General features: G+C 39.5%; 1 protein-coding gene across 10 annotated transcripts in view; it reads left to right on the plus strand.

Moving 5' to 3' along the window:
* Positions 1-24758, plus strand: part of TMCC1 (transmembrane and coiled-coil domain family 1) — a 232653-nt gene that overhangs the window by 202291 nt on the left and 5604 nt on the right. For 8 of the 10 annotated variants that reach the window (XM_087866755.1, XM_087866751.1, XM_087866752.1 and 5 more), the window contains 3 exons: positions 7058-7992; positions 15475-15492; positions 23789-23924. In XM_087866755.1, coding sequence (XP_087722881.1) covers positions 7058-7992; positions 15475-15492; positions 23789-23924 — 1089 coding nt within the window. The remainder of the gene's footprint in view (positions 1-7057; positions 7993-15474; positions 15493-23788; positions 23925-24758) is intronic. The other 2 variants (XM_045812362.2, XM_045812366.2) reach the window with 1 other exon arrangement.

Below are 24758 nucleotides of genomic sequence, written 5' to 3' on the forward strand. Positions count from 1 at the left end.
TGGGAGAGGGAGATTGTCAGGAAAAGATATCCTGGAGGAGGTTACACCTGAACTGGGTCTTGAAGTTAGCCAGAAAAGGAAAGAACATGCCCTAGACTATATGGACGGAAGCCTGGAGGTGTGAAACAGCATGCCATTATCAGAAGAACAAATTACAGGTGTGACCCTTCGCATATGTGGATTTAAATTTAAAGTTTCCATTATTCCCAAGGAATCCATGATACAGTTTTTTGTCATTTTGCTGAGGCATGTGGTAGGATCTTTAGCCACAAAACTAGTGAGCAAACTCCAGCAGAATTTGTGTTTCAGTGAGCATGTCTTCTACTCATTTTCACATGTGCAATATCACCCATGAGATGATTTTATAACTTTGTTCTTTATGGAAAATGGGCCTGGAAAGTGCTGGGTGTAGAAAAGCATGTGGGGCCTTAAGTGTTTCTTTGTACAAAAAGGAAGCTTGAGACAAGCTAGACTATAGTGCCAGATTTAGAAGTGGCCAGGATTATTATCATGAGTATTATTTGTATATCATTGATTTTTCAAATTTTTAAAAATTAGGCGATAAAACATTATTTTTCTAAGCAAACTTTTCCCAGAATACCCATATAAAGTAGATGAAAACAGAGGTAATCAGGAACCTGCTCGCTTGCTTCTTCCACTGTTCCCCTCTGGGGTGGTCCAGACACATTTCTGTTGAACTCAGGGCTGTTGCATATAACCAGACTTCTGCATAAAAATATGAAAAAGTGACCCCTAGAACTTAGAGGAAATACTCCATTCTGTCCAAGGATTATTTATCAAATGAGAAAAAATCTTTGTGACAAGTAAAAAGGTCTGTTTTTAAGACTATATGTTGAATCTTGATTTTTAGCTCCAAAGTAAAAATGGAACACTTAGAGAAAAAGCTTGCTGGTTATGGGCTAGTGGAACTTAGTTCATTTTTATTTTCTACTACTCCCACTTGAGATTTCCTCTTCATTCCACAGCAGACTAAGCGTCAGTCAGAATTACACATGAGAGAATTGCTCAACAGAGTTGTGCTTACTGTGGAGGGGAAGGGCATGTCATTTATACAGTGAGACACTGGAAATAGGTGAAAAGTCTTCCCATAATGAATATATACTTTCTGCGCAAAGTGCTGAAAGACTGTGGGATTTCTTTTCTTTTTTGTTAAGAGTAAAGTGTTGGGGATGTTGGCAAAGGCAAGCCTCAAGGAGATAATGATACAAAATTCAAAGGCAGAACTGTGTAACTTCTAAGGCAGGACTCTTTCCTCTGTTGTACCTTCTCAATACAACCTGCCTGGCAGAAAAAGAAAAATTTATATGATGAACCAAAGCATCTTTGTGTTTATCATTGATTAGAAGATAGATTTCTGTGCGGTTCTTAAGACCAAGATTATTAATCTCTAGGGATTACAATTTGTATTGAATTTGGGGGGGTGGTCTCCCCCAAATCAAACATTCTATCCTTTTGCCCCCACTAAGTGCACTTGAATTAAGCCACACACTCCAATTTTGGTTCATAACCATGGCCCCATATCTGTGAGATAAAAATTTTGGAAGAACAGTGGAGTTGGGTCTGCAGATACCTAAGTATCAGTTTGCAAAGGTTGCTGCATGACCCATTCTATGAAATTGGCCTTGGAAAAGATCCACTTTCAGAAAAACCAAAATAGTCCAGATTAGTTTTCAGATTAATTACAAAGACTTCCCTACTTTCCACCTCCTTCTTCTTTTACCTTAAAATGCTTTCTTCATTTTCTCAGAAATGATGTGGATTATTTAGTGCAAATAAATAGTGCTGAGATTTCCTGAATGAGAGCCGATGCTCTATAAAGCGTAGATAAAATGATTTCATTCCACTAAGTAGACAGGACTGGGCTGTTGGCCTTTATTGAAGATAGTGATGTCAAGTCAGGGATTTCTGAGTCTTTCTAGTTACAAATAAATGCTTGGATTTTGAGTAATGAACCAAGTAAGGAGTACAAAAAGGGTGACTTCTTGAATGTTCACCATGTTTGGCAGGCATAATCAGATTTAACATAAATTTAACATTTTTTCAAATAATCTCATGAGAAAATGATAACCCCATTGTATAGATTAGAAAACTTAGGCTCAAGGGGAACAAGAAGGTGGCCCAAAGACACCTAGCTAGTAAGGTGGCAAAGCTAGGTCTGAACCCAGGTCCTTCTGCTCCTGTCACCGCTCTTTCCACCATGTTTCTTCATATGTTCTCATTGTTCTCAAAGCTGGGTGCTGCCATGTTCTGACATTCATATAGTCAGAGAAAGTAAATAGATCTTTAATGCATTTTCAGATGAAAATTGTAAGCCATTATAAAACTTTGTCAGATATTCTCCCAAGGTGGCTCTACTCTGCTCCTGATTAATTGTTGTTTTAAAGCATTGCTGTTTAAATTTTCTCTTGGGCTTTTTTCTGATCAGTTAATTCGGATCTGTCAATAGATAATTTAAGCCAAGCAAATGAATTTTTTTTAAGGTTTTACTTTTAAGTAATTTCTGTACCCAACGTGGGGCTCGAACCCACAACCCCGAGATCAAGAGTCACATGCTCTCCCGACTGAACCAGCCAGGCACCCCCTGGCAAATGAATTCTTAATAGGAAAAGACAAAGTGCAAGCAAAGCAGCATATCTGCTTGTTATAGCAACAACCAGATTATGAATTGTGGTTCTGACCATATCCCTAGCTGTGTAGCACATTGCCTTGCTTACAATAAGTAGTCAAAATATATTTAACAGACTGGTTTTTGGTCCTCGCTTTTTTCTGTACAAATTAATTCTATCCCCAGCCATAGTGGCTGGGACTTGCTATACTGGGTTACCAGTGTGCTCACTCATGAAAGCCCTCAGGCTGTGGTCACATGAAGCCCTATTGAGTAGGTGATATTGCTGCTGTGTTGTCAAACTGCCATGTGATGAGGTAGTAGGAAGCACCTCACGGTCAGTACATTTGTAAATTAGTGAACAGTATCTACTGTATAGGGTTGTTGTGAGCTTTAGAAGGTTACTAGCTAGCTAGTCAGCTGCCTAGCCACAAGACCAACAGTCAAGAAAGGTGACTAACTGAAAGAAAGAAATAGGAGGGTGGGAGGGAGGGAAAGGAAGTGAGGAAGGAGGGGAGGGAGGGACGGAGGGTTGGGGGGAGAGAGAGAGGAAGGAAGGAAGGAAGGAAGGTAGGAAGGAAGGAAGGAAGGAAGGAGGAAAAAGAAAAAGAAAAGAAAGAGAAAGAAAGAAACAAAGAAAAGTGACTATTATTACTTTTACTGTAGTGTCGAATTACATTATTCCTTTGGTTCAGACTCTGTCTCCCACGATTATGCCTGAAATGTGAAAGATCTTGAAGTATATTCTAGAATATTTTAATATTTGAATTTTTAAAAAGACCACTTAGAATGGTACAAAAATAATCACCAGTACTAACTGCTTACTCTGTGCCTAGTACTGTTTTTGAGCACTTTTATATTTACTTATTTCATCCTCAAAATAGTCTTCTGAAATGGATGTTAGTATTATCTCCATTTTAACAGTTGATGAAATGGATGCAGAGGTTAAGTAACTTGCCCAACCAAGGTCACGTGACTAGTAAGTAGCAAAGCTAGATTTGAACCCAGGCAGTTTTATGCCAGAATCCGTGCTTCACTACTACACTAAATGTAGCCAGATTCAATCATTTTGTTTTTCTGATTTGAGCCTTTTCATATATGTTTAAGAAAATCCTTCCATATTTTCCAATACTACCTTCTTCTAAAAGGTTTAAAATTTGCTTTTCACATTTGTGGTTTAGTTGTCTGTCTGGAATGAAGTAGGAATCTAATTTTATTTTGTTATATATGGATAGCCTAATATGCCAGCAAAGGCTTTTGAAAAAGAGAACCACTTTTCATGGTGCATTTATAACTAATGGCTAAGTATTCTTACCTCTGAGGGCTTTTGTTCCTAGCTCAAAAGATACCCAGAGGGTATTCACAGCCCCTGTCCTGTAGTTCTGTAGTAAAATATATCTTTTTCTTGCCACCTCTCTTCCTCTTCTTCTTCTCCCCTTTTATTTCCCCTCCCTTCTCTCTCCTCCCTTTTTAAGGATAGTGCTTGCCAAAATTGTGAAGAGTTACTGAGTAATCAAGTGATTCATGGTTTCAGGTGTTAAACTACCCTTCTGCTGAAGCTGTGGGTTAGTTTTCTTTGGAGGCTGAGAACAGTGGGTTCTGTCAGCTGTAATCTTGCAGGGATATTGATGACTCTAAGTGGAAGTCATATACTGGTAGGATGTAGTGTGGCCCCAAACAGCCTAGGTAGGCAGGAGTCAGATTTAAGATAGTCTGGTTTACTTCTTTAGTTACTGTGTAGGGAAATAAAATCAGAACTAAACTGTGATCATTTGTAAAAAACAAAATTACATCAAAATTTTGTTGTGTTTTTTCAAATTTAGAGATATAATAAAACTTTGATTCTAGTACCAAAGCCATATTTTCACCAGTATGATCAGTATTTATCCTCCCTGAGTGATAATTAAACTTGACTTCTGTATCTGCACTTCTTTAGACAATAGACTGCATGTAGGGTGATATTCAAATTAATAGCAAAGAACCTAAGAAAACTAGGTAATACATGAGCTTGTAGTCTTGAATCAGTGATATTTTATATTTGCTTTCCTTTCCTGTGGTAGATTTTGACCTATTGAACATAAATACACAATCAGGGTCTTTTACATACTATAGTTGTGGGATCTGAAATCCTATTCAGAAAGAAAATCACACAGTGGGAACCCTGTACAACTTAAGAGAGTGACTGTAAGGCACTGAAGAAAGTGGGTTTCCGGGAGCTCCTTTTTCAAATCTTGGCAATGTGGTTATCTGGAACTCTGGCTCATTCTCTTTTCTGCTGCTTCCCTCTGGCCCTTTCACTGCTTGTTAGCTTACACCTAGAAATGAATGGGGCAGATGGAGGAAGTTATGCAAAGTAATTATTGTGCTAGTCCCTAAACTATTCTGGACATTTTTGTTATTAGTGGAACATAGTGTCATTTTGCTCTTCATTTCAGTTTTAAATTATTATTTTATTTTATTTTATTTTATTTAAATGCACATTATTTCTCATTTGTTCATCTAAAAAAGAAATAATATATTTTTGTTCACATCAGTAGTACTATATTAATTCCAGTAATGAACTTTCCACTAATGAACTAGTATTTTTGGAGTTAGAGATCACCATAATTCCTGCTCAGATGGGAAACTGAGGAGATACAACCAAGATGAAAAAAAGACGGACAAGTTATCAGTATTTCACGAATATTTCAGATTTGGTATATTATCACAAAAATGTAATTCACATTTTTAAAATGTGAGGGTAAGCTATATACGGTTCTTTCTATCAGATTGCTGCTGGTTACAGATTTAGGGATGAGGACCAAGTAAATTAAGGGGCATGATCTTAATCTCCAAGATGGTAAATTTGTATATTTGACACTCATACTGGGCGTTTTTATTACCCTGAGATGGTTTTTTTTTTTTTTTAAGATTTTATTTATTTATTTATTTATTTATTTATTTATTTATTTATTTATTTATGAGAAAGTGAATGAGAGAGATAGCAGAGCAGGGCCAGAGGGAGAGGAAGCAGAGTCCCTGCTGAGTAGGGAGCCCAATGTAGGGCTCAATCCCAGGACCTTGGAATCATGACCTGAGCCAAAGGCAGGCGCTTAATCAACTGAGCTACACAGACTCTCCGAGATGGTTCTTCTATTATTTATTTCTGTTACTGCTCAGTTCTGTTCTGTTCTGTTATTATTTAAGTCTGTTTCTACAGACTTTTTGCATGAGCCCTACTCCAGTTCATGACAAGACACACTGGAGGGTTTTTTTCTCTCCTGAGTTAGGGAAACCTGACCTCTCCCCAGCTTTGGCTAATGGCGTTGAAATAGGATAGTTTCAGTTTTTGAATCTGAGCAGCTTGTCTTTTTCTTCATCTCCTTTGAATGGTTGCTCACCCATATGAAGGATAGTCATTGTGTGGGTTTTGGAGTCCCTTGTCTAATAAAAAACCTTTTACTGGATAGAACTCACAAAAGTTGAGCTCCAAAAGGCCTGAACTTAGTTGTTGACTTAATTTCTTACGTCCTACTGTCTCTCTCCCTTGGTATTCACTTTTCTTGCCGAAGTATATCACAGTTACATGTGATCTGGGAAATTAAGAGTATACCACATTCATCCTTGACACTTGGAGCAGTACCTTCTCATTCTTACCTTCACCTGTCTCCAACTACCAGTTGAGTGTCCCTATTAGAAATAGAATAATCCCATTACCCTTGACATACTTTGGGTAAAAAGACACTGTGATAAAAATTTGATTTTTATATCTAACCAGTAAAATACCTATTCTCACCAGCATTTTGGATGAGCATGGATTGGAATTATAGTGATGTCTGAATACTAAAATGATTTTCATATAATTAAATTGAAATGCAGATATACCTTGTTTCATGAAAGTATGTGTGAAGAATGTTTGTGAATGAAAATCATGCTTTAAACCCACTAGTGGGGGCACTTGGGGGCTCAGTCGATTTAAGCATCTGCCTTCAGCTCAGGTCATGATCCCAGGGTCCTGGGATTGAGCCCCGCATGGGGCTCCTGCTCAGCGGGGAGTCTACTTCTCCCTCTCCCTCTGCCTTTCCCCTACTTGTGCTCATTTGCTCTCTCTTTCTCTCTCAGATAGATAAAATAAAATCTTTAAAAAATATATAAACAACTAGGGGAGCTTTGTTATTTAAAGAAATACTGTAATAAATTCTCTAACAAAGGAAGAATACCCCCAGTTTACATCTTGTGCAAATCTTTTTTCATATGTCTGTTTTGTGTAAGGCAAAGTATACTTATATAAGGACAGTATCCAAAAGGGCTTGTACAGGACAGGAGGAATTAGGTCAACTATCTGTGCCGAGATCTGAGAGTAGGTTAGTTTTCAATACATTTGGTCTATTGATTCTGAAGAGGTAGTCCTCTTGGGCACCTTCTAACATCCACTTCTTATTTTTACACTAGATCGAGCGGTTGGAAGTAAGCAGCCTCGCCCAGACTTCCAGTGCAGTGGCCTCCAGTACTGATGGCAGCATCCACACAGACTCTGTGGATGGAACACCAGACCCTCAGCGCACAAAGGCTGCTATTGCTCACCTGCAGCAGAAAATCCTGAAGCTCACAGAACAGATCAAGATTGCACAAACAGCCCGGGACGACAACGTTGCTGAGTACTTGAAGCTTGCCAACAGTGCAGACAAGCAGCAGGCTGCTCGCATCAAGCAGGTCTTTGAGAAGAAGAACCAGAAGTCTGCCCAAACCATCCTCCAGCTACAGAAGAAGCTTGAGCACTACCACAGGAAGCTCCGAGAGGTGGAGCAGAATGGGATTCCCCGGCAGCCAAAGGATGTCTTCAGGGACATGCACCAGGGCCTGAAGGATGTGGGAGCAAAGGTGACTGGCTTCAGTGAAGGTGTGGTGGACAGTGTCAAAGGTGGACTTTCTAGCTTCTCCCAGGCGACCCATTCAGCAGCAGGGGCTGTAGTCTCAAAACCCAGAGAGATTGCCTCACTAATTCGGAATAAATTTGGTAGTGCAGACAATATCCCTAACCTGAAGGACTCTTTAGAGGAAGGGCAAGTGGATGATGGGGGGAAGGCTTTGGGGGTGATTTCAAACTTTCAATCAAGCCCAAAATATGGTAGTGAGGAAGATTGTTCTAGTGCCACTTCAGGCTCAGTGGGAGCCAACAGCACCACTGGGGGCATTGCTGTAGGAGCATCCAGCTCCAAAACAAACACCCTGGACATGCAGAGCTCAGGATTTGATGCACTACTACATGAGATCCAGGAGATCCGGGAAACACAGGCCAGACTAGAGGAATCCTTTGAGACCCTCAAGGAACATTATCAGAGAGACTATTCGTTAATAATGCAGGCCTTACAGGAGGAACGATATAGGTAAGTTATATGGAATTAAAATTCTAAATTCTTTCTTTTTGCAGTTTCCTTCCCTTTGGATATGGGGAGATGGGGAAATCAAAAGATCTGTGTAGAGTATCTTTTTTTTTTTTTATAGCGTCCAGAGCACTTTAGATATGTCATATGACATCCGCATAGTTCTATCATAGAGAGCAAAATAGAGGCACAGCAAAGTTAAATGACTCCTGAGATCATACACCAATGAAGCATTGGGGTCAGGGGATAACGATTACTGAAGCTCTCCAGTCTTCCATTCCAGTTTAGGAGTACCACAAATCATTGCAACCTATAACTATGCTACACTGAATTCGAAAGATCTATAACCCTCTGAACTCTTAAGAAATCTAAGAAAAATCAAAGATATGGCCTGGCTAAAATGTAATGAACACTGTTTAAACACACTTATGTGGGCAATTGGTGTAGAGATTAGACTGAAAATATATCCAGATAAGCACATCTGTTACCTTTGTTATGAATTGGCAAATGTTTGAATGGGCGTGGACTTAAACATGAAATGTTTCTACAGTCATTAGAGAATTCTCAAAGGGCTAACTGCTTTGAGTCATAATCTGTGCTAAAGGTAGAGAAGCTGGTCTTTCTTCTGTTTCATATACTCTATGTTCAGATTAGACCACTCTTATTAGTTTTCTAAAAACCTGTGTTTACCCCTTGTTTCTATCCCATGCAGAGAGAAATAATATCACCCACAGACTACTCATTCAGATCTAAATTCTGTCAGCTAGAGACAGACACCTTATTGATAAAGAGTAAGGGCCAGTTTTACAGAAGCCACAGATCAGGGCAGGCCTTGAAAGATCTAGGTTTTAGTCTTATCCCAAATACTAACTCGAGGGAATCCTCACTACTTCTGTAATATCAAGGGTTGAACAGATGATCTCTTAAGGTCTGTTTCATCTCTTTAAAACAAAACAAAACAAAACAAAAACAGTGATTTTTTTTTAAAGTTTGCTTTTATGAGATAATCTCAGGACTTGAAATAAATGGTTTATGTGTATCCATTAGCTCTGAGAGAAGTTACAGCAGCACGCTGTTTTCAGATGGTGGAAATATTAGTAATATTTTCTATTACTGCCCTGCCTCTTCTTTCTTCTGTCCTTCAATTCTAACTTAAGACTTTAAGGGAGAAGAAAAGAAAGGTGAGTGTAGGAGAGAGAAATGAAGTTCTAAAAGTAAATATATTGCTATTTATTATTTCAGTGTTTTGTATATTCTCTCATATACTTAAAAAGACAATATCTAAAGTCATAAGCAATCTAACAAATATTCAAATGGACTCTAAAAATAAAACATCTGATGTTTTGTACAGTGTTAAACCTAACGCCCAGGTAGCAAATTCTGCCACTTGCTAACCTTGAAAACTGTGCAAGTTTCTAAACCTCTCGAAGTCTTGGTTTCCTCATCTATAACATAGGAATAATAACAGTCCTTCATAAGGTTATTATGACATGTAAATGGAATAATTTATGTAAAGCACATAGCTCAGTGCCTGGTCCTGTGAGTGCTCAATTGATGTCAGGTAGCAGCTGCTACTGCTGCTGTGAAAGTAGACCCCTTTGAACATGGAGACCCGGGCCTCCCACAGTCAGATGCTCAAAAAAAAAAAAAAAAAAAAACCACAAACAAAAAAACACAACTGCCTGCTTTGACAAACCCTTTATTTTGAATGGATGGTAAAACATTCCAGTTTTTAAATTCTTTCAGAGCTTAAAATTCATATACAGCTTGTTATGTCTTCAAGTCAGATGTAGGCCAGTATGAGAAAATCAGAGAGGAAAAACAGGTCTCCCAAGGCCCACTTTTGTACCAATTTAAAATAATTCAGGGACAGGACAGAACTTTTCGCTGGTCATTATCACCTCATTATAAGAATCAAGTCCAAACCACTTAGGAGGTAATGAGAAGTGCATTTCTTTCATTTCATTTTGGGTTCTCTGTAGTGGGTAAATGATTAGTTTTATGGAATAAAGAGAATAAAGAAAACTTAAGAATTTTCAAAACAGAGGTAAAACTTGGAGAGCCAGGGAAGACATAGTATAATGTATTATCTGACTTTTGTCATATCACTTGAACTTTAGAATGGTCTTTCCTTAAAACGGAATCCTGAAGAAAGCCCTTTATCCACCCAAGAAAGGCAGCAGAAATGTCACAACTGTTTGACTCAGGTATTTTGTTGCACCAGTATTTCCATGTATAGAGCAATTAGAAATTTCTCCTAATTAACATGTTTTTAATCAGTAAATATACTTAATTTTGTTGATCTTTGAACCATTTCATGTAAGTGAAATTTTCCCACACAGTGAAGCTTATTCTTGAGCATCAAAACTTTTCACATTTTAAGCATTTTTATAGAATTTCTCTACCTTCTTTTAAAAGAATAATACACTGAACCTAACTTGATTGGAAATCGTATCGAACAGTGGTGTTCTAGCTCAGTGATACTGTCAGGTCAGTGAGAGTGGTATGGTTATATGCCTCTGCAGTAAACAGTCTGAGACAGCTTGCTTTTTAAAGCTCTTTTGTCTGCTTTTTATAAAATTTGTTTTTTCTCCTTTCCATATCTCCACACTGTTACTGAGCTGCCTGCAACAGCCTCTCTTTATTAATTTCTACTTGAGCTTTGTTGTAGGTTTGGCTTTTTGTCTAGGAAGGAAGTAGCTAGCTAGGGATGGACTTAAGGGATTCTGCTTTGACCAAGAACCAGTTAAAGCTTTCATGGCCGCCCTAGATACATTTCTGTTTATTTTCTGTGCTTTAGTTTATTTTACTAATATGTGAGTTGACAGGAGGGAGGCTGTGTACAGGGTTGCTGCCTGTTATTTAAAGGAGGTGGAGGAAGACACTACCACTCGGGATTTACTGAACTCCTGTGGTGTGCACAATGCTATATGCTTTACATATACTTTGTAATTCTCACATTAGGCCTTCAGGTGGATTGTATTACCCTCATTCTACAGACGAGGAAATGGAGGCCCAGTGGGGTTTTTACACTTTGCCAAAAGGTTACTTAGTACATGGTAAAGCCAGGAATAAAACCCAGTTTTATGTGAATCCAAAGCCAGTGTTTGTTTTGTTTTTTTTTTTGTTTTTTGTTTTGTTTTGTTTTTCCATTTCAGGACAGGTTTTTTTTTCCCTAAGCTCAACCCTGAAACCTGTTATGATTGAAAGACTATAGTCTAGCTGAAATCTGTATGATTGAAACACTAGCCTATAGTCTAGCTGTAGGAAGCATTGACTGCATCCGGTGTTGGGCCTTTTCCAGGTCAAAGTGTGTGTTTCACTAAAAGCTGAGTCACTGTTCCTAACATATTTTATAAAATTCTGTGAATGAAAAAAAAATCTGGACTGCACAAGCTCTGGAAAGTTTTCTACAGCAGTGTAGGTAATAGGGGAAACCTACTAAGGAAACTTTCACTTCCATCCTTATTTCCCCCTTTGCAGAGTCCCTTTTCAGTATTGTCACTCACTTAATGTGCTTCCTGTTGCTCTCTACCCATGAGTAAGGCCAAGTTAAGATTCTTACCCAAGACCATCTACTTAACTCTGAAATAATTAGAAACATTCAGAAGCCTGTGGAGTACAGTCTCTCTCTTCACCCAGATAACTGTTCCATGGCTGAGTATGTCTTCAGCACCCACATGCATTCAGCCCTGGAAGCCGCTGTAACAGAGCTTGGATCTGAACTCCACCTCAACCTTTGATCAGTAACTAGGTGTTTAGTCTTTGAGCTGTGCATTGGGCTCTCAGATATGAATAAGAGCATGTATTTTTGGAAAGGATGCAAAGTTTAGACATTTTTTCTAACGATGGGATTGTGCTGACTTCAGATTCTTCCTGTGCAGATAGTCTGTATATCCCATTAAAGTATTATCACAGGTTTGTTAGTAGAACCTGGGTTCATGTAGTACTTCAGATGTAGAAGGGCCCTTAGATATCTAGTTCAATCTTAGATATCTAGTTCAATTTTACACATGAGTACACTGAGGCCCAGAAAGATGGAGTGACTTTTGCCAGGTCACACAGTAAAATGGTTTAACATATATTTAATCTGCTAAAAACTGGAAGACTAGTCCTGTTCCCATGGTGAGTATAATTTATTATTGAGCTACCAGAGGAAAACGTTGAGCTGTGGCAAAGTGCATTGAAAATAGGAGGGAACTAGGAAAACATTCATTGACAATTTTACAGGTTCCTTTTGTAGCTTTTCCCTTCGGGGATCTGGGTAGGAATCCTACTCAGCCCGTATGTGGCAGTGTCATGTAGGCAGGCTAAAAACCCTCCTCCTCTTGAGGAGCGGTAATGCCATTTTAAAAGCTTCTATTTTGAGGGGATTACTGTCCTTTGGAAATCGACTTCTGAGACTGTTTATATTAAGCCCAGGGATATTTTAAAATCGCCCTTAGTCATAAAAGCAAAAATACAGAAGAAGACAGTCACTGGAGCAGTCATCACATGCAGTACAACCATCAGTAGCTAGGCTAACCCAATTAAGCACAGGCCACTGGAGTTTTAAATAAACAAATGACCAGTTAAATATAATTTTATTTTACCATCACTAGACATAAGAAATACGTGATCAGATACAGCTATTTTGGCTCCTTTATTCCAAGTGCTAGACCTGTGTCAATTATAAATTGATCTGAGAGTCTCCAGAGTGTATGTAGACTAGGTTTGGACAATAAGTTTGAAATAGAAACTTGATTATATTGGATCATATTAGGTTCTATAGAGAAAAAAAGCCCAATTGAGATATGTTCTTAGGAAGAGTAAGACCTTCCATAAAAGAGATTCACAAAAGTGCTCTTCTCAACATAGCCACTGAAGAGGTGATGGAGGAAGAATGGAAAGGAAGGAGAGAAGAAGAGAGGGAGAGAAAAATTATTTACTTCAGTAATTAATTGAGATTAGACAAGCCTGCGTTCACTTACCAGTTCTTTTGTGTGACCATATATAATTCCTCTGAGCCTCAGTTTCCTCAATAAAAACAAAGTAATGATATCTACTCTACAGGGTTATTGAGATTTTTAAAGGAAACAATGTATGTGAAGCACCTAGTGTGGTCTGTGGTGTGCCAGGATGTTAGAAAGCTGTCATTACCAAGTTTCCAGATTGCCTAGAAAGCTCCCCTCCCTTCAGCTTTTATTTATTCCCTATATGCTGTAGGCATCTGCTGTTTCTTGTCTTTAAGATAATGCACTGCCTACCCTGAAAGTTTTGGGGACTGGTTCTGTGCTTTTTCCTTTCCAACTAAAGGCTAGTTCAGTGTTTCCTAGCCTCTTTTCAGGCTTCAACACAAATGAAGGAACAAAAGGTAAGGAGGGAACATCCATTTTCCCCAGTTCAGCCAGGGATATATTCAAGTTCCCACCACATATCATACTCCTACCCTAGCTATGTCTCTCTGTTCTGGTCAGACCCTGGCAGAAGCTACCTCAGGTCCCTGTTGGTGTTAGCCCTGGGATCTGGTTCTTCCTGTTTCTCTCAATACCTGCTCTACAAGATTCTTCAGCCATCCTGTCCTAGTGACCTATTGCCCAATTTGGGAAGCACACACCCCCACCCCCACGCTCAGAGATGGCTCCAAACTTCTGAGCCACACCCAAAGAGTGATGCACTAGGTGAAACATTCCCAGCCTGACACTCATCCAGTTTCTCACTCATCTGGAATTTGACCCAAAAGAGACCTGGCTTATCTTTGATCTAAGAAGATGATTACTGTGTTGACCTCCAATGGCTGAAACACTTTATTGATTTACTTATTATTTATTAATTGTTTACCTACAGCAAAATCTAGATGTCTTTTTATATTTTGTAAATAGAGCAGATTTTGCTTTGGGATGGGGGATGGATTTCACCTGCCAAAATATGACATAACCTACATTTAAAAAAAGATCTCACAGTCTTAAGGCTTTCTGTTGACTAATAGTTAAACTCAAACCGTATTCAAGTGTCTAAGTTTTCTTTGAGTTGTAATGATTTGGGAAGGACTTTTGAGTAAAAAGTCTCAAAATGAGATTATTAATCTCATACTACTTTGTGTTCCAGCTGGAGTCTCATGGAAAGCACATGCCAGTCAAAATCATATACTTGTAAGACCAAGGATTGTCCCCCCCCCCACTTTACCCCCCCACCTCATGTCCAGAGAGCTCTAATTAGCATCATATCAAGATGTTAAAATCCCTTAGAGTTCTTGATTTTAAAAATCACACGTGGAAAGCTGTACAGTTTCCCTTCCTTCCCCCCCCCCACTTGATTTGATACCAGTATTTAATGAGAGGACAGGGATGTTCTTTCTTTGAATTCCCCAGGTGTATGACTTCCCTATTTTAGGATTTAGGTAAGAAGTAAACACTAGCAAGTAAAGCAAAAGAGATTATAATATTAATAATGGGAGTAGTAGGAAGTCAGTGGGAATTGGAGTAATGGGTATTTTCTTCCTTTTGTTGTTGTTTACATTTTGCATATGATTAGTGGTATAGAAACAGTAAGTTTTAAAAAAGACAATAGTAAAACAAATCTAGAAGCAGGAAGCATGAACCAGTGGTTCGGATTCTCAGTATACCTCACTAACCTAATAAGGGGAAGTTACTGCATCCTCCTCAGCCTCCCATTTCTTAATTAGAAATTGAAGTACGTCCCAGGGACAAAGGAGGTAAGGATTAATGTAGAAATGTCTTCATGAATCAGAGGCAGATGCCACACATAAAAAGGCTTGGCATGTGGGGGTGGGTGGTTATTGCTTTTGTTATTATTGGTGTTAGTGTTTTGATACTTTGATGTTTACAGTGATTAACTAGATATAGATCAAACCCTAAATTCCTCCCCCACATGTACTCCTCCACCCAAAATGACATCACATCATCTTTACTGGGCTCTTTGTGTTAGCCTGATTTCAGACCATAATTTCACATGTAGGTTATGTAAGCCACATAAAAATGACTGGTGGCACTGAAAAATGTTTGATTGGAAATTGCTAAGCTTGATCAGGTTTGTGCTTTCAAATTGTGGGTTGTGAGGTTGTGAAAAGAGCTAAGGAACAAACTTCCATGACCCGGGTGAACGAATCAGTGAAAGTGTTTTAGTAATGACAGGCCCAGTAAAGTTCTTTCAGGGTGCCGAAGCAACCCAGAAGACCTACATTCCAAGACACCAAGGGCATCTTGCCAACCTCTTTGTTCATCACATTTTACAAAAGCCCCAAAGTTTATGGCGTTCTTGGTTTCCTCCCTGATGTTTCCTGCAGATTGGAGGTGCTCACTATGGTAACCCAAACACAACTGTGTAAGTGTAGGGGTGCCTGGCTGGCTCAACTGGTAGAGCATGCAACTCTTGATCTCAGGGTCATGAGTTCGAGCCCCACGTTGGGTGTAGAGCCTACTTAAAAAAAATGTGTAAGTGTATTTCAGCTACACAATAACAGCTGTGACTTTTCTGTTCTTTCAGAAAGTCCTCATTCTCCAGGTAATTCTTAACGACTTGAAGAGGAAAGCAAATGGTAGTAGTTACTAGTTGGTGAATTAATGGGGCTGTTTCAACTGGACCCACTGTGGGTCTTGCTTTACCCTTGAGTTCTGCAGCTTTATGTCACCTTGGCAAGTCTCCTAACCTGTTGGTCTGTTTTCATCTGTGGGGAAATGGAGCTCATTCTACTTACCCAAATGCTATTTCGCTATTTAACTAGCTGTTAATAAAGTGCTGTGTCTGGGAACAATAGTATATTTTCTCATTCGGGAAGACTCGCAGCTTGAGGAAATCTTTCTATTAATTTCTCATATAACCATGAGTAAATTGTTCAATCTCCGAAGGACTTTATTTTCCACAGGAGCATGGGGAGGATTAACAGTTTCTACTCAGCTCTTTCTAGAGATTTGCAAGGATCAGATGAAATTTACTTGAGATACTTTCCCTCTCACACATACAAAACACATACCATGAAAGGAAGGTAGGTAGGACAGTTTCATCAGTGTAAAGGACAGCTTGGAACAGGCCAGTGAATGGACTTAGTTATCTGGCAAACTTGAGTCAGAGAAAGAGCAGGAACCATTTGTATGTTTGTGCTGGCCCTCCTGATGAGGAAGTAAGAAAAGAGGCTTATGCCTTTCTTGTCCTTCTTGAGAAGGACAGAACGTGTACCCAGAAAATCCATTTGTGAGATGTCAGGAGAAACTCCGTATACTGGAACAGTGAAAATTTTAGAAAATGTAAAATTGAGGATGTGGAGATAGATGAAGAAGTGGAGGATTAGAGAGGGGGGAAGCAGATGTAGGAAGCCTTGAACGTTGGAGCCACAGAGTACTTGAAGTCAACAAGCAGTCCTTTTGAACTTCCTCACTAGGGATTGTTGGAGGGACCTGGGAAGATCATAAAAGACAAAAATGAAACCAAATGTATACTTGTGATAGATCTGTCCCACTGAGCTCATTTTTGTGCAGGGCATTTGACGTCTACTCCTGTTCAATCTTCACAGTTGCCTTTTGGAGTAGGTAGATTGCCTCTTCACAGGGTCACCCACATTGGTGGTTTGCAGAACCAGGGTTTGAATCGAAAACCCAGGCTGAGCAGATGATCAGCTGGTACAGATTGCATAAAAACTGAGGCGCCTGGGTGGCTAAGGCGTTAAGCTATCTCTCTGCCTTTGGCTCAGGTCATGATCTCAGGATCCTAGGATTGAGCCCCGCAGCAGCAGCAGCAGCCGCGCCACAGTGCGGGGTTGTTTAGGGAGTCTGCTTCTCCCTCTGCCCCTCCCTGCTTCCCCGTTCCTATGTGCGCATGCTCTCAAATAAAAAAATCTTTTAAAGAAAAACTGCATAAAACCATAAGTACAAAGAAGGTGCAGAGTGGAAGGAGTGAAGATGGACAGCCTTTAGATAAAATATGAGGTGAACCAAATCCAGTCTGAAAATGGCTTCCCAGAACTTTGGCATGTTAGTGACCATTGTATGATAAACATTGGCTTATAATAAGGTTCAAGAGTGTTGGGAACAAGTGCTGAGGACTTTTCAAGTACTCTATAATTCATATACAGTATTACATATTTATATATAGTGTTATATAATTTTAAAATTTCCCTCTTCACAAACAGATAAAAATCTGAGGGGCAGCCTAAGGTGTTATTTATAGATCATCTTAGGTATTCGTAAGTGAAAGTATCCAAAACATATTTTATCACAACCCAAAGCCATGAAAAAGCCCAAAAAGGAACATGAAAGATACGTGCAGGAGGGAACTCCATAAAATACTCTCAAACAAAAGTTGCAGATGGCACAAGGAAATCCAGTTGATGAAAGAAACTCAATGTGAAATGGACCAAACAAATGAGAGATTATACTGTCAGAAGACAATGCAGTAATACCTTCAAACTGCTAGGGAAGAATAACTGTGACCTTAGAATGCTATGTCCACCTAATTTATTGTTCAAGAAAAAGTGAAATTAAGACACTTTCAGACATATGTAGACAAAAATTATCACTCATGGAAACCGTTGCTGAAAGAAATACTAAAGGATATATTTCAAGAAGGGGGAAAAAACTCAGACTGGGTGAAGGAAGTCAGTAAAGCGTGTTCTAATTAAGTAGGGACTTTAAATTATATATACTAAAAAATCTAAACGTCTTACATCAATTTGGATCTAAAATTTTAGAAAAGAACATGGGGTTCAAGGATTACATTTAAAAGGAATATTAAAGAGTGTTGGGGCGCCTGGCTGGCTCAGTTGGTAGAGCATGCGGCTCTTGATCTCAGGGTTAAGTTTGAGCCCCACGTTGGGTATAGAGATTATACTTAAAATCTTTAAAAAAAAAAAAAAGTGTTAAAACTTTGGGGGAAGAAACGTATTTTGTAGCCTAATCTGCCTGGCACTTGTCACTTGGCAACTTTCTGTTCACTTTATTCTTGTCCTTTTCAATCAGTGGGTATTCACAGAAACTTTAGGATAAATAAAACACAAATGTGAACGCAGTTTTGCTTTTCAACAGTTGTGTAGCTATGAGACTCCTAAACACAGACAAAATGACAAAATAGGCTAACTTAAACCTTCATGCCCCAGAATGGACTTCCTGCTGCCCATAGTTTGGGGGAGGGGTGGAGCAGGAAGGTCTTCTCACCCAAGCTTTTATAATGCACACCAAAGTATATGTCACCCTAGCCCAGGCTTGGGGCTGGGATATTCTCTAGCAGCAACTGCGAGCTCTGGCTTGGCCTTGCCCTCTCTTGGCCTCTGTGTCTTCACCCAGGATGAAGACAATAGAAAACAGGCTTATCTTTACAAATACGTGCAGAGATAGTACGCTGAAAGAAACCACGGTCAGCCGACTGAGTTCAAAATGATACTGACAGATGCAAGTGCAGTTAAGACTTTACTAGGGATTTGTTCTGTAGAAGTACACGGGGGGCTACTTCCTGTTGCTGAATGCAGGTATCAGAGGTAACGAAGACAAGGGAGTAGCTTGTTTTTGTGGCTCCAAAGACTGTGGGGTGAGAATTACAAGTAGCTAGGTTTTAGTTCAGTTTTAAAAAGAACTTCTCTGATAATGAAAAACATTGCCTTAAGAAAAATGAAACGCTGCCTCTGGAGCTATTCAAGGAGAGGTTGCTTGTCAGGGATGTCATAGAAATAATTCCTCATTTGAAAGAGATGTAACTAGATTTCTAAGATCTTTTCTAACCTCCAGAGTTTAAGAGTTCTTCTTCTAAGAGAACCTATTATTATCTTTCAAACAATACTTTAAATTTTTGTGTTGCATTTCTCTTCACAACATACTGATTTTAACAACTCTAGAGGGGTAGAGAGGTAGATGATAGTGATAATCTTCGAGACACGTAAAATCAAGTGTGAGATATTTGGATTTATTGTATAGTTAGCACAGTGATGTGGACTATGATGAGCCTAAAATGAGATTAAGGCCATGAATCAGTCACCACAGGAAATATTTGGGGGGCTACAAAGGTTTTCAGATTGCCCATGAATTCCTTTCACGGAGCATGTTTTCAAGCGATGCCTTCTTAATAAGTAGAAAAATTTTCAAAAAGGCCATTATGTGGGATGCCTGGATGGCTCAGTCTGTTGGGTGTCTGCCTTCTGCTCAGGTCATGATCCCAGGGTCCTGGGTCAGGTTCCTTGCTCAGTGGGGAGCCTGCTTCTCCCTCTGCCTACAATTCCCCCTGCTTGTGCTCTCTTTTCCTCTCTCTCTCTCTGACAAATAAATAACACCCCCCCCAAAAGGCCATTATGTTTTGGTAAATTGTGAAGATGGAAAGGAGAAAAAATGACATTTTTTACCAATGCTTCTGTGTTCACATGAGTATAAAAGATTAAGATTATTACCCTCATTTTATAGATGAAGGAACTTGCTCAGAGAAGCAAGGTAACCTAACTAATAGCTTATGAGAGGCAGACCCAGTTTTCCTGGCTATAATCATTCCCCCCCCCAATGTTTATTAACAAACCTCAGATATGTTGCAAAGTTGAAAACAGTTGTACAGTGAGCACTCATACCACCCACCTTTTAGATTCTACATTCTACTATATTGTTTTATCACGTCTTTCCATCTATCCATCCTTCCTCTCATTTTTTTGAAAATGTATTTATTTATTTATTAGAGAGAGAATGGGGGAAAAGGCAGAGGGAGAGAGAGAATCTCAAGCAGACCTCTGACTGAGCGCAGAGCCCAATTTGGGCTCAATCTCGGGACCCTGAGACCATGACCTGAGCCGAAATCAAGTCAGTCGCTTAACCAACTGAGCCACCCAGGCGCCTCCTTCCTCTCGTTTTTTAAATGCATTTCAAAGTAAATTGCAGACATCCATAATCTTTTTTAACAGCTTCATTGAGATATAATTCATATACCATAGAATTCACCCATTCAAAGTATACAAATCAGGGGCGCCTGGGTGGCTCAGTTGGTTGGGTGTCTGCCTTCGACTTGGGTCATGATCCCAGGATTCTGGGATCCAGCCCCTTGTGGGGCTTCATGCTAAGTGGGGAGTCTGCTTCTCTCTCTCCCTCTGCCCCTCTCCCCCCGCTCATGCTCTCTCTGTCTCTCTCTCTCAGAGTCTTAACAACAACAACAAAATATACAAATCAGTGATTTTTTAGTGTATTCACAGATATATGCAGCCATCACCATAATCAGTTTTAGGACATCTTCATCACCTTCCAATCTTCCCTTTCCACCCAGACCCTGGCAGCCATTAATCTTTGTGTCTATAGATTTGCCTATTTTGGACATTTCATATACATGGCATCATGCAGTTTGTGGTCCTTTCTGACTGGCATCTTTCATTTAGAATAATGTTGTCAGGGCTCATCCATACTGTAGCATGTGTCATTATTTCATTTCTTTTTATTTCCAAATAATATTCCATTGTATGGTTGTACCACATTCTATTTATCCATTCATCAGTTGATGGATATTTAGTTGTTTCCACTTTTTGGCCCTTAACGAATAATGTTGTTGTGAATGTTTGTGTACACCTTTTTGTGTGGAAATAAGTTTTCATTTCTCTTCAGTGTATACCTGGAGTGGAATTTCTGGGTCATACAGTGATTCTATATTTAACTTTTTGAGGAACTGCTAAACTGTTTTCCAAAGCTGATGCACCATTTACATTCCCACCAGCTGTATGAGAGTTCACATTTCTCCACATCCTCCCCAACACTTGTTATTATCCTCTTTTTGATTCTGTGTATGTAGAGTTATTACATTCCTTCTCCCATTGACTCCACCTTGACATCAAGCTCCAAACAGTCGTGTCACTGTAGCTCGGTCCACCTCCCAGTGTGGCTATGTAATTTGGATCAGCTATAGACCTGACTCAGATTTCTTACTTATAAAAGGGAGTTTAACTCATCTGGGCTTCTTGAGTAGTTTCAAAGTGGCATCACGGTGTAGAGGTTAAGAACTTGGGTTTAAAGTTAAACAAACATGGATTCAAATCTTTGCTCCCTACTTAATTTCTGTGTGCCCTTAGACAAGTAACTTTACCTCTCTGAGCTTCAGTTTCCTTATCTGTAACGTGAAGATAATACCTACTATCTTCCTGGAGTTTTAGAAATGAATTTGGATAGGGGTGCCTGAGTGGCACAGTCAGCTGACTCTTTGTTTTGGCTCAGGTCATGATTTCAGGGTCCTGGAATCAAGCCCACATCAAGCTCCTTACTCAGCACAGACCTTGCTTGAGTTTCTCTCTGCCTCTCCCCCCACCAAATAAATAAATAAATCTTTTAAAAAATGAATTTGGATATATAGTAGGCACTAAATAAATGGCAGCAGCTGCTATTACTTTTTGTTCTGTTCTAATGGTATGTGTGAGCCATGTTTAATATCAAATAAAATTCTCCAACATTCCTGAAAGACTATATAATTATGGAACACATGCCAAAGATGTCACATGGGTCTGTTCTCATCAGCAGACTGATTGTCACCACTGCCATGCTCCCCTCCCCGCCACCCAACATCAGTCCTTAGCTTAGAAGGGTTATTTGCTGCTAGGCCCAGCCCTTCCCTTAAATCTCAAGGGACTGATACTTTGAAACACACCTTTTATGAAGTCTCATCTCTGGTAAGGAGAGAGAATGATGAAATCATCAAACATTAAAAACACCACAGGATAGTGAGCTAAATAAAATAGGATGAGCCTGAAAAAGCAGTATTATATCAACATATTCTTATGGCAATTGGTAGACTTAAAATTTGACAGAAAATCAGTAGAGGCGATGCCTGTTTCTGAGCACATGCCCTGGGCAACAGATGAAGTGAAAAGACAGTCACAGAGAATATCGGCCCAAGTTACAGGTAAAGGTTGGAAACACTTTCTGATCTGTTCCGTCACTTCAGTAACAGGATTTCAGTGTGAAAGAAAGCAATACAGGTACCTATCAAGGATAAAGGAGAACTCAGTAGGATTCAGTAATAGAGTGAAAAGGGTCAGACTGTGCCTTTTAAATAAAAATCCTTGTTTCAAAGAGAGAGAATGGAGTTTAAGACATAATTATTTATTATATAATTATTGGAAGGGAGAATATCAGTGATGTTGCAGTATAAGAATTACCCTAAACAGAAAACTTCTGCGTATTCCTTAAAAGTTTGTGTACTATATATGGGGTTAAAAACAAGGGAAGGTAGGGTAGTTTTAAATGTCATTTTTATTTTTTTAATACAAAGTCCCCTGAGGCTTCTGTGCTAGCGTTGGATGTGTGTTTGCCCCACTAGTGTTCAGTAGTAGTATATTCTCCTGTTGGGCTGAGCTCTCTGTCTGACAGGCTTACATTTTATTTACCACAAGCTAGAGATGTGTTTATTGTTCCTTTTCCAGTCTATTTTAATGTATAGTTTTCAACTATCCTACCTACTTTGCTCTTTGTTTGGTTCCTGGAATTCCCACACACAACCTAGCCCAGTCTATCCTCTTCTCCTCTACATAACCCATATTCCTAAAATGCTGTGTTCATCATGTCACCCTCCCTCCATCAGCAATCTGCTTTGGGCCCATTTATTATCTCTTCCAGAATCCCACCTCCCATACCTACCCTTTTTTAAGGCCAGATTTCCCTTTTCTCTCCAACATAGATCCATCATTCCAGTTATCCTGTGCATTTCTACGTCCTGTCCTTTACCCATGTTCTTTTTCTACCTAACATCTCTGATCTTGTCCTTTAAACCTGTTTCAGTCCTACTGGTCCTTAGGTGCCCAGCCAGGTTCTGCCTTTATGTAGATAACCTTCTCATAGGTAGCCCTAAGTGCTAGAGATATCAGATGAATTAAATGACTTTCTCCCAAGGAACTTTAGTTCTTCCCTCTAGTCTTCCTGTTTTTTTCTCAGCTATAGCCATACTGGCCTACCTTGTGTCCCTCAAACCTGCCAAGCTAGTTCTCATCTTGAGAACTTTATATTTGCTATTCCTTCTGCTTTAAGATACTCCTCCCCCCATATCTTCATAGGTTCATTCATATCATCATTCAGGTTTCATCTGTCATTGTTGGAGAGCACTGAACAGGGAAGAGTTCTTCTCTGACTATTCCAGCTTAACCAGCCACCAGGCACTCTGTCATATATATACCCCTGTTGATCTTCTTCGTTTTACTTACCCATACCTGCAATTGTCTTGGTTCTTCTGCTCCTCCCCTCCAACACACATACACCTTAGTATGTAAACTACTGAGGGCAGGCATTCTGTGTTGTTTACCACACAGTATTCCCAGTACTTTGAACATACCTGGTACACAGCAGGCTCTCAGTAAATATTTGTTGACTGAGATGTCCTAGACTCTGTGCTTGGCCGTAGGGATGATGGGCTCTGAACCATGAACATCCAGGTGAGTGACCTGTCCAGTATCAGGATAAGCTACTGCTAGAAGGTCAGTTTCCATATATGTGCTGTTTATCTTGTGATGAGACCTGCTTAATTATATTCTAGTTGTTGCCTCTCCCCTTTGCTGCTCAGAACAGAGTAAGAACTGCCTTATTTATTATGAGTATGCTCCAAGCTAACCAGGGCTGCTGGCATTGCTGCAAATACTGTGTTGAGAAGGTTGTGGAAAAACCGTGTTGCTGCTATGATATGGCCTTGTGACGAGCTGTCCATTCCAGGGACTAAGAGCTGTCCCCACTAGCATGCCCTGTTATCCCAGGCCACCGACTTAATTTCGTTGTGCTTTTGTTTTCTTCCTTTGCAGAATGGGTTTTGGGGATTAGATGTGAATAATACCAGGAAAAATATAGAATGCATAAAATTCTAACTTCCCCCCCCTTCTTAGATGTGAACGATTAGAAGAACAACTAAATGACCTAACGGAACTCCATCAGAATGAAATCTTAAACTTGAAGCAGGAATTGGCCAGCATGGAAGAGAAAATTGCATATCAGTCCTATGAACGGGCCCGGGACATCCAGGTTAGCATGAAGGATCGGGTTTGTAAAAGCAAAAGACTAACAGAAAGTAGAATGGTGGTTGGCAGGGGCTGGGGGTTGAAGGGAATGAGGGGTTCTTGTTTAATGACTACAGAGTTTCAGTTTCACAAGATGAAAAGAGCTATGGAGTTGGATGGTGGTGATGGCTACAGAACATTATGAATGGATTTAATACCACTGAGCTGTACACTTAAAAATGGTTAATTAAGGTGGTAGGTTTTACATTATGTGTCTTTTACCACAATAAAAAAGGAGAAGAAGAAAAGGGAATAAAATACTGATACATGCTATTACATGGATGAATCTGGAAAACATTATGCTCAGTGAAAAAAAAAAAAGCCAGTCACAAAAGGCCACATATTATGTGATTCCATTTACATGAAATGTCCAGAACAGGCAAGTCTATGGAGACAGAAAGTAGATCAGCAGTTGCCAGGGGCTTCAGGGAGGGGAAATAGGGAGTAATAGGTAAGGGATAGGGGATTTCTTTTTGGGGTGATGAAAGTGTTCTAGAATTTGATGGTAATGATGGTTGTACAACATTATGAGTTTACTAAATGCCACTGAATTGTACCCTTTAAGAAGGTTAAAATTTAATGTTAGGTGTATTTTACCATAATACTGAAAAGTTTAGGAAAGAAGATGGGGAAGGTAAGAGTATCAAGAGAAGGTTATACCAATTGTAAGTAATATACCTACTCTTCAAATGAGGTACATTTCTTGAAAGTCTGTACCATGTAGGGGTGATATGCTTGCTTGGGTTCATAGGAAATGTTCTGAGGATCACAGGTCTTGGTGTATAGAAGACCACATGCG

This window comes from Ursus americanus, chromosome 14 (genome assembly GCF_024610735.1).
Source record: "Ursus americanus isolate L20-20 chromosome 14, mUrsAme1.1.p, whole genome shotgun sequence".
In the NCBI taxonomy this organism is placed as follows: domain Eukaryota; kingdom Metazoa; phylum Chordata; class Mammalia; order Carnivora; family Ursidae; genus Ursus; species Ursus americanus.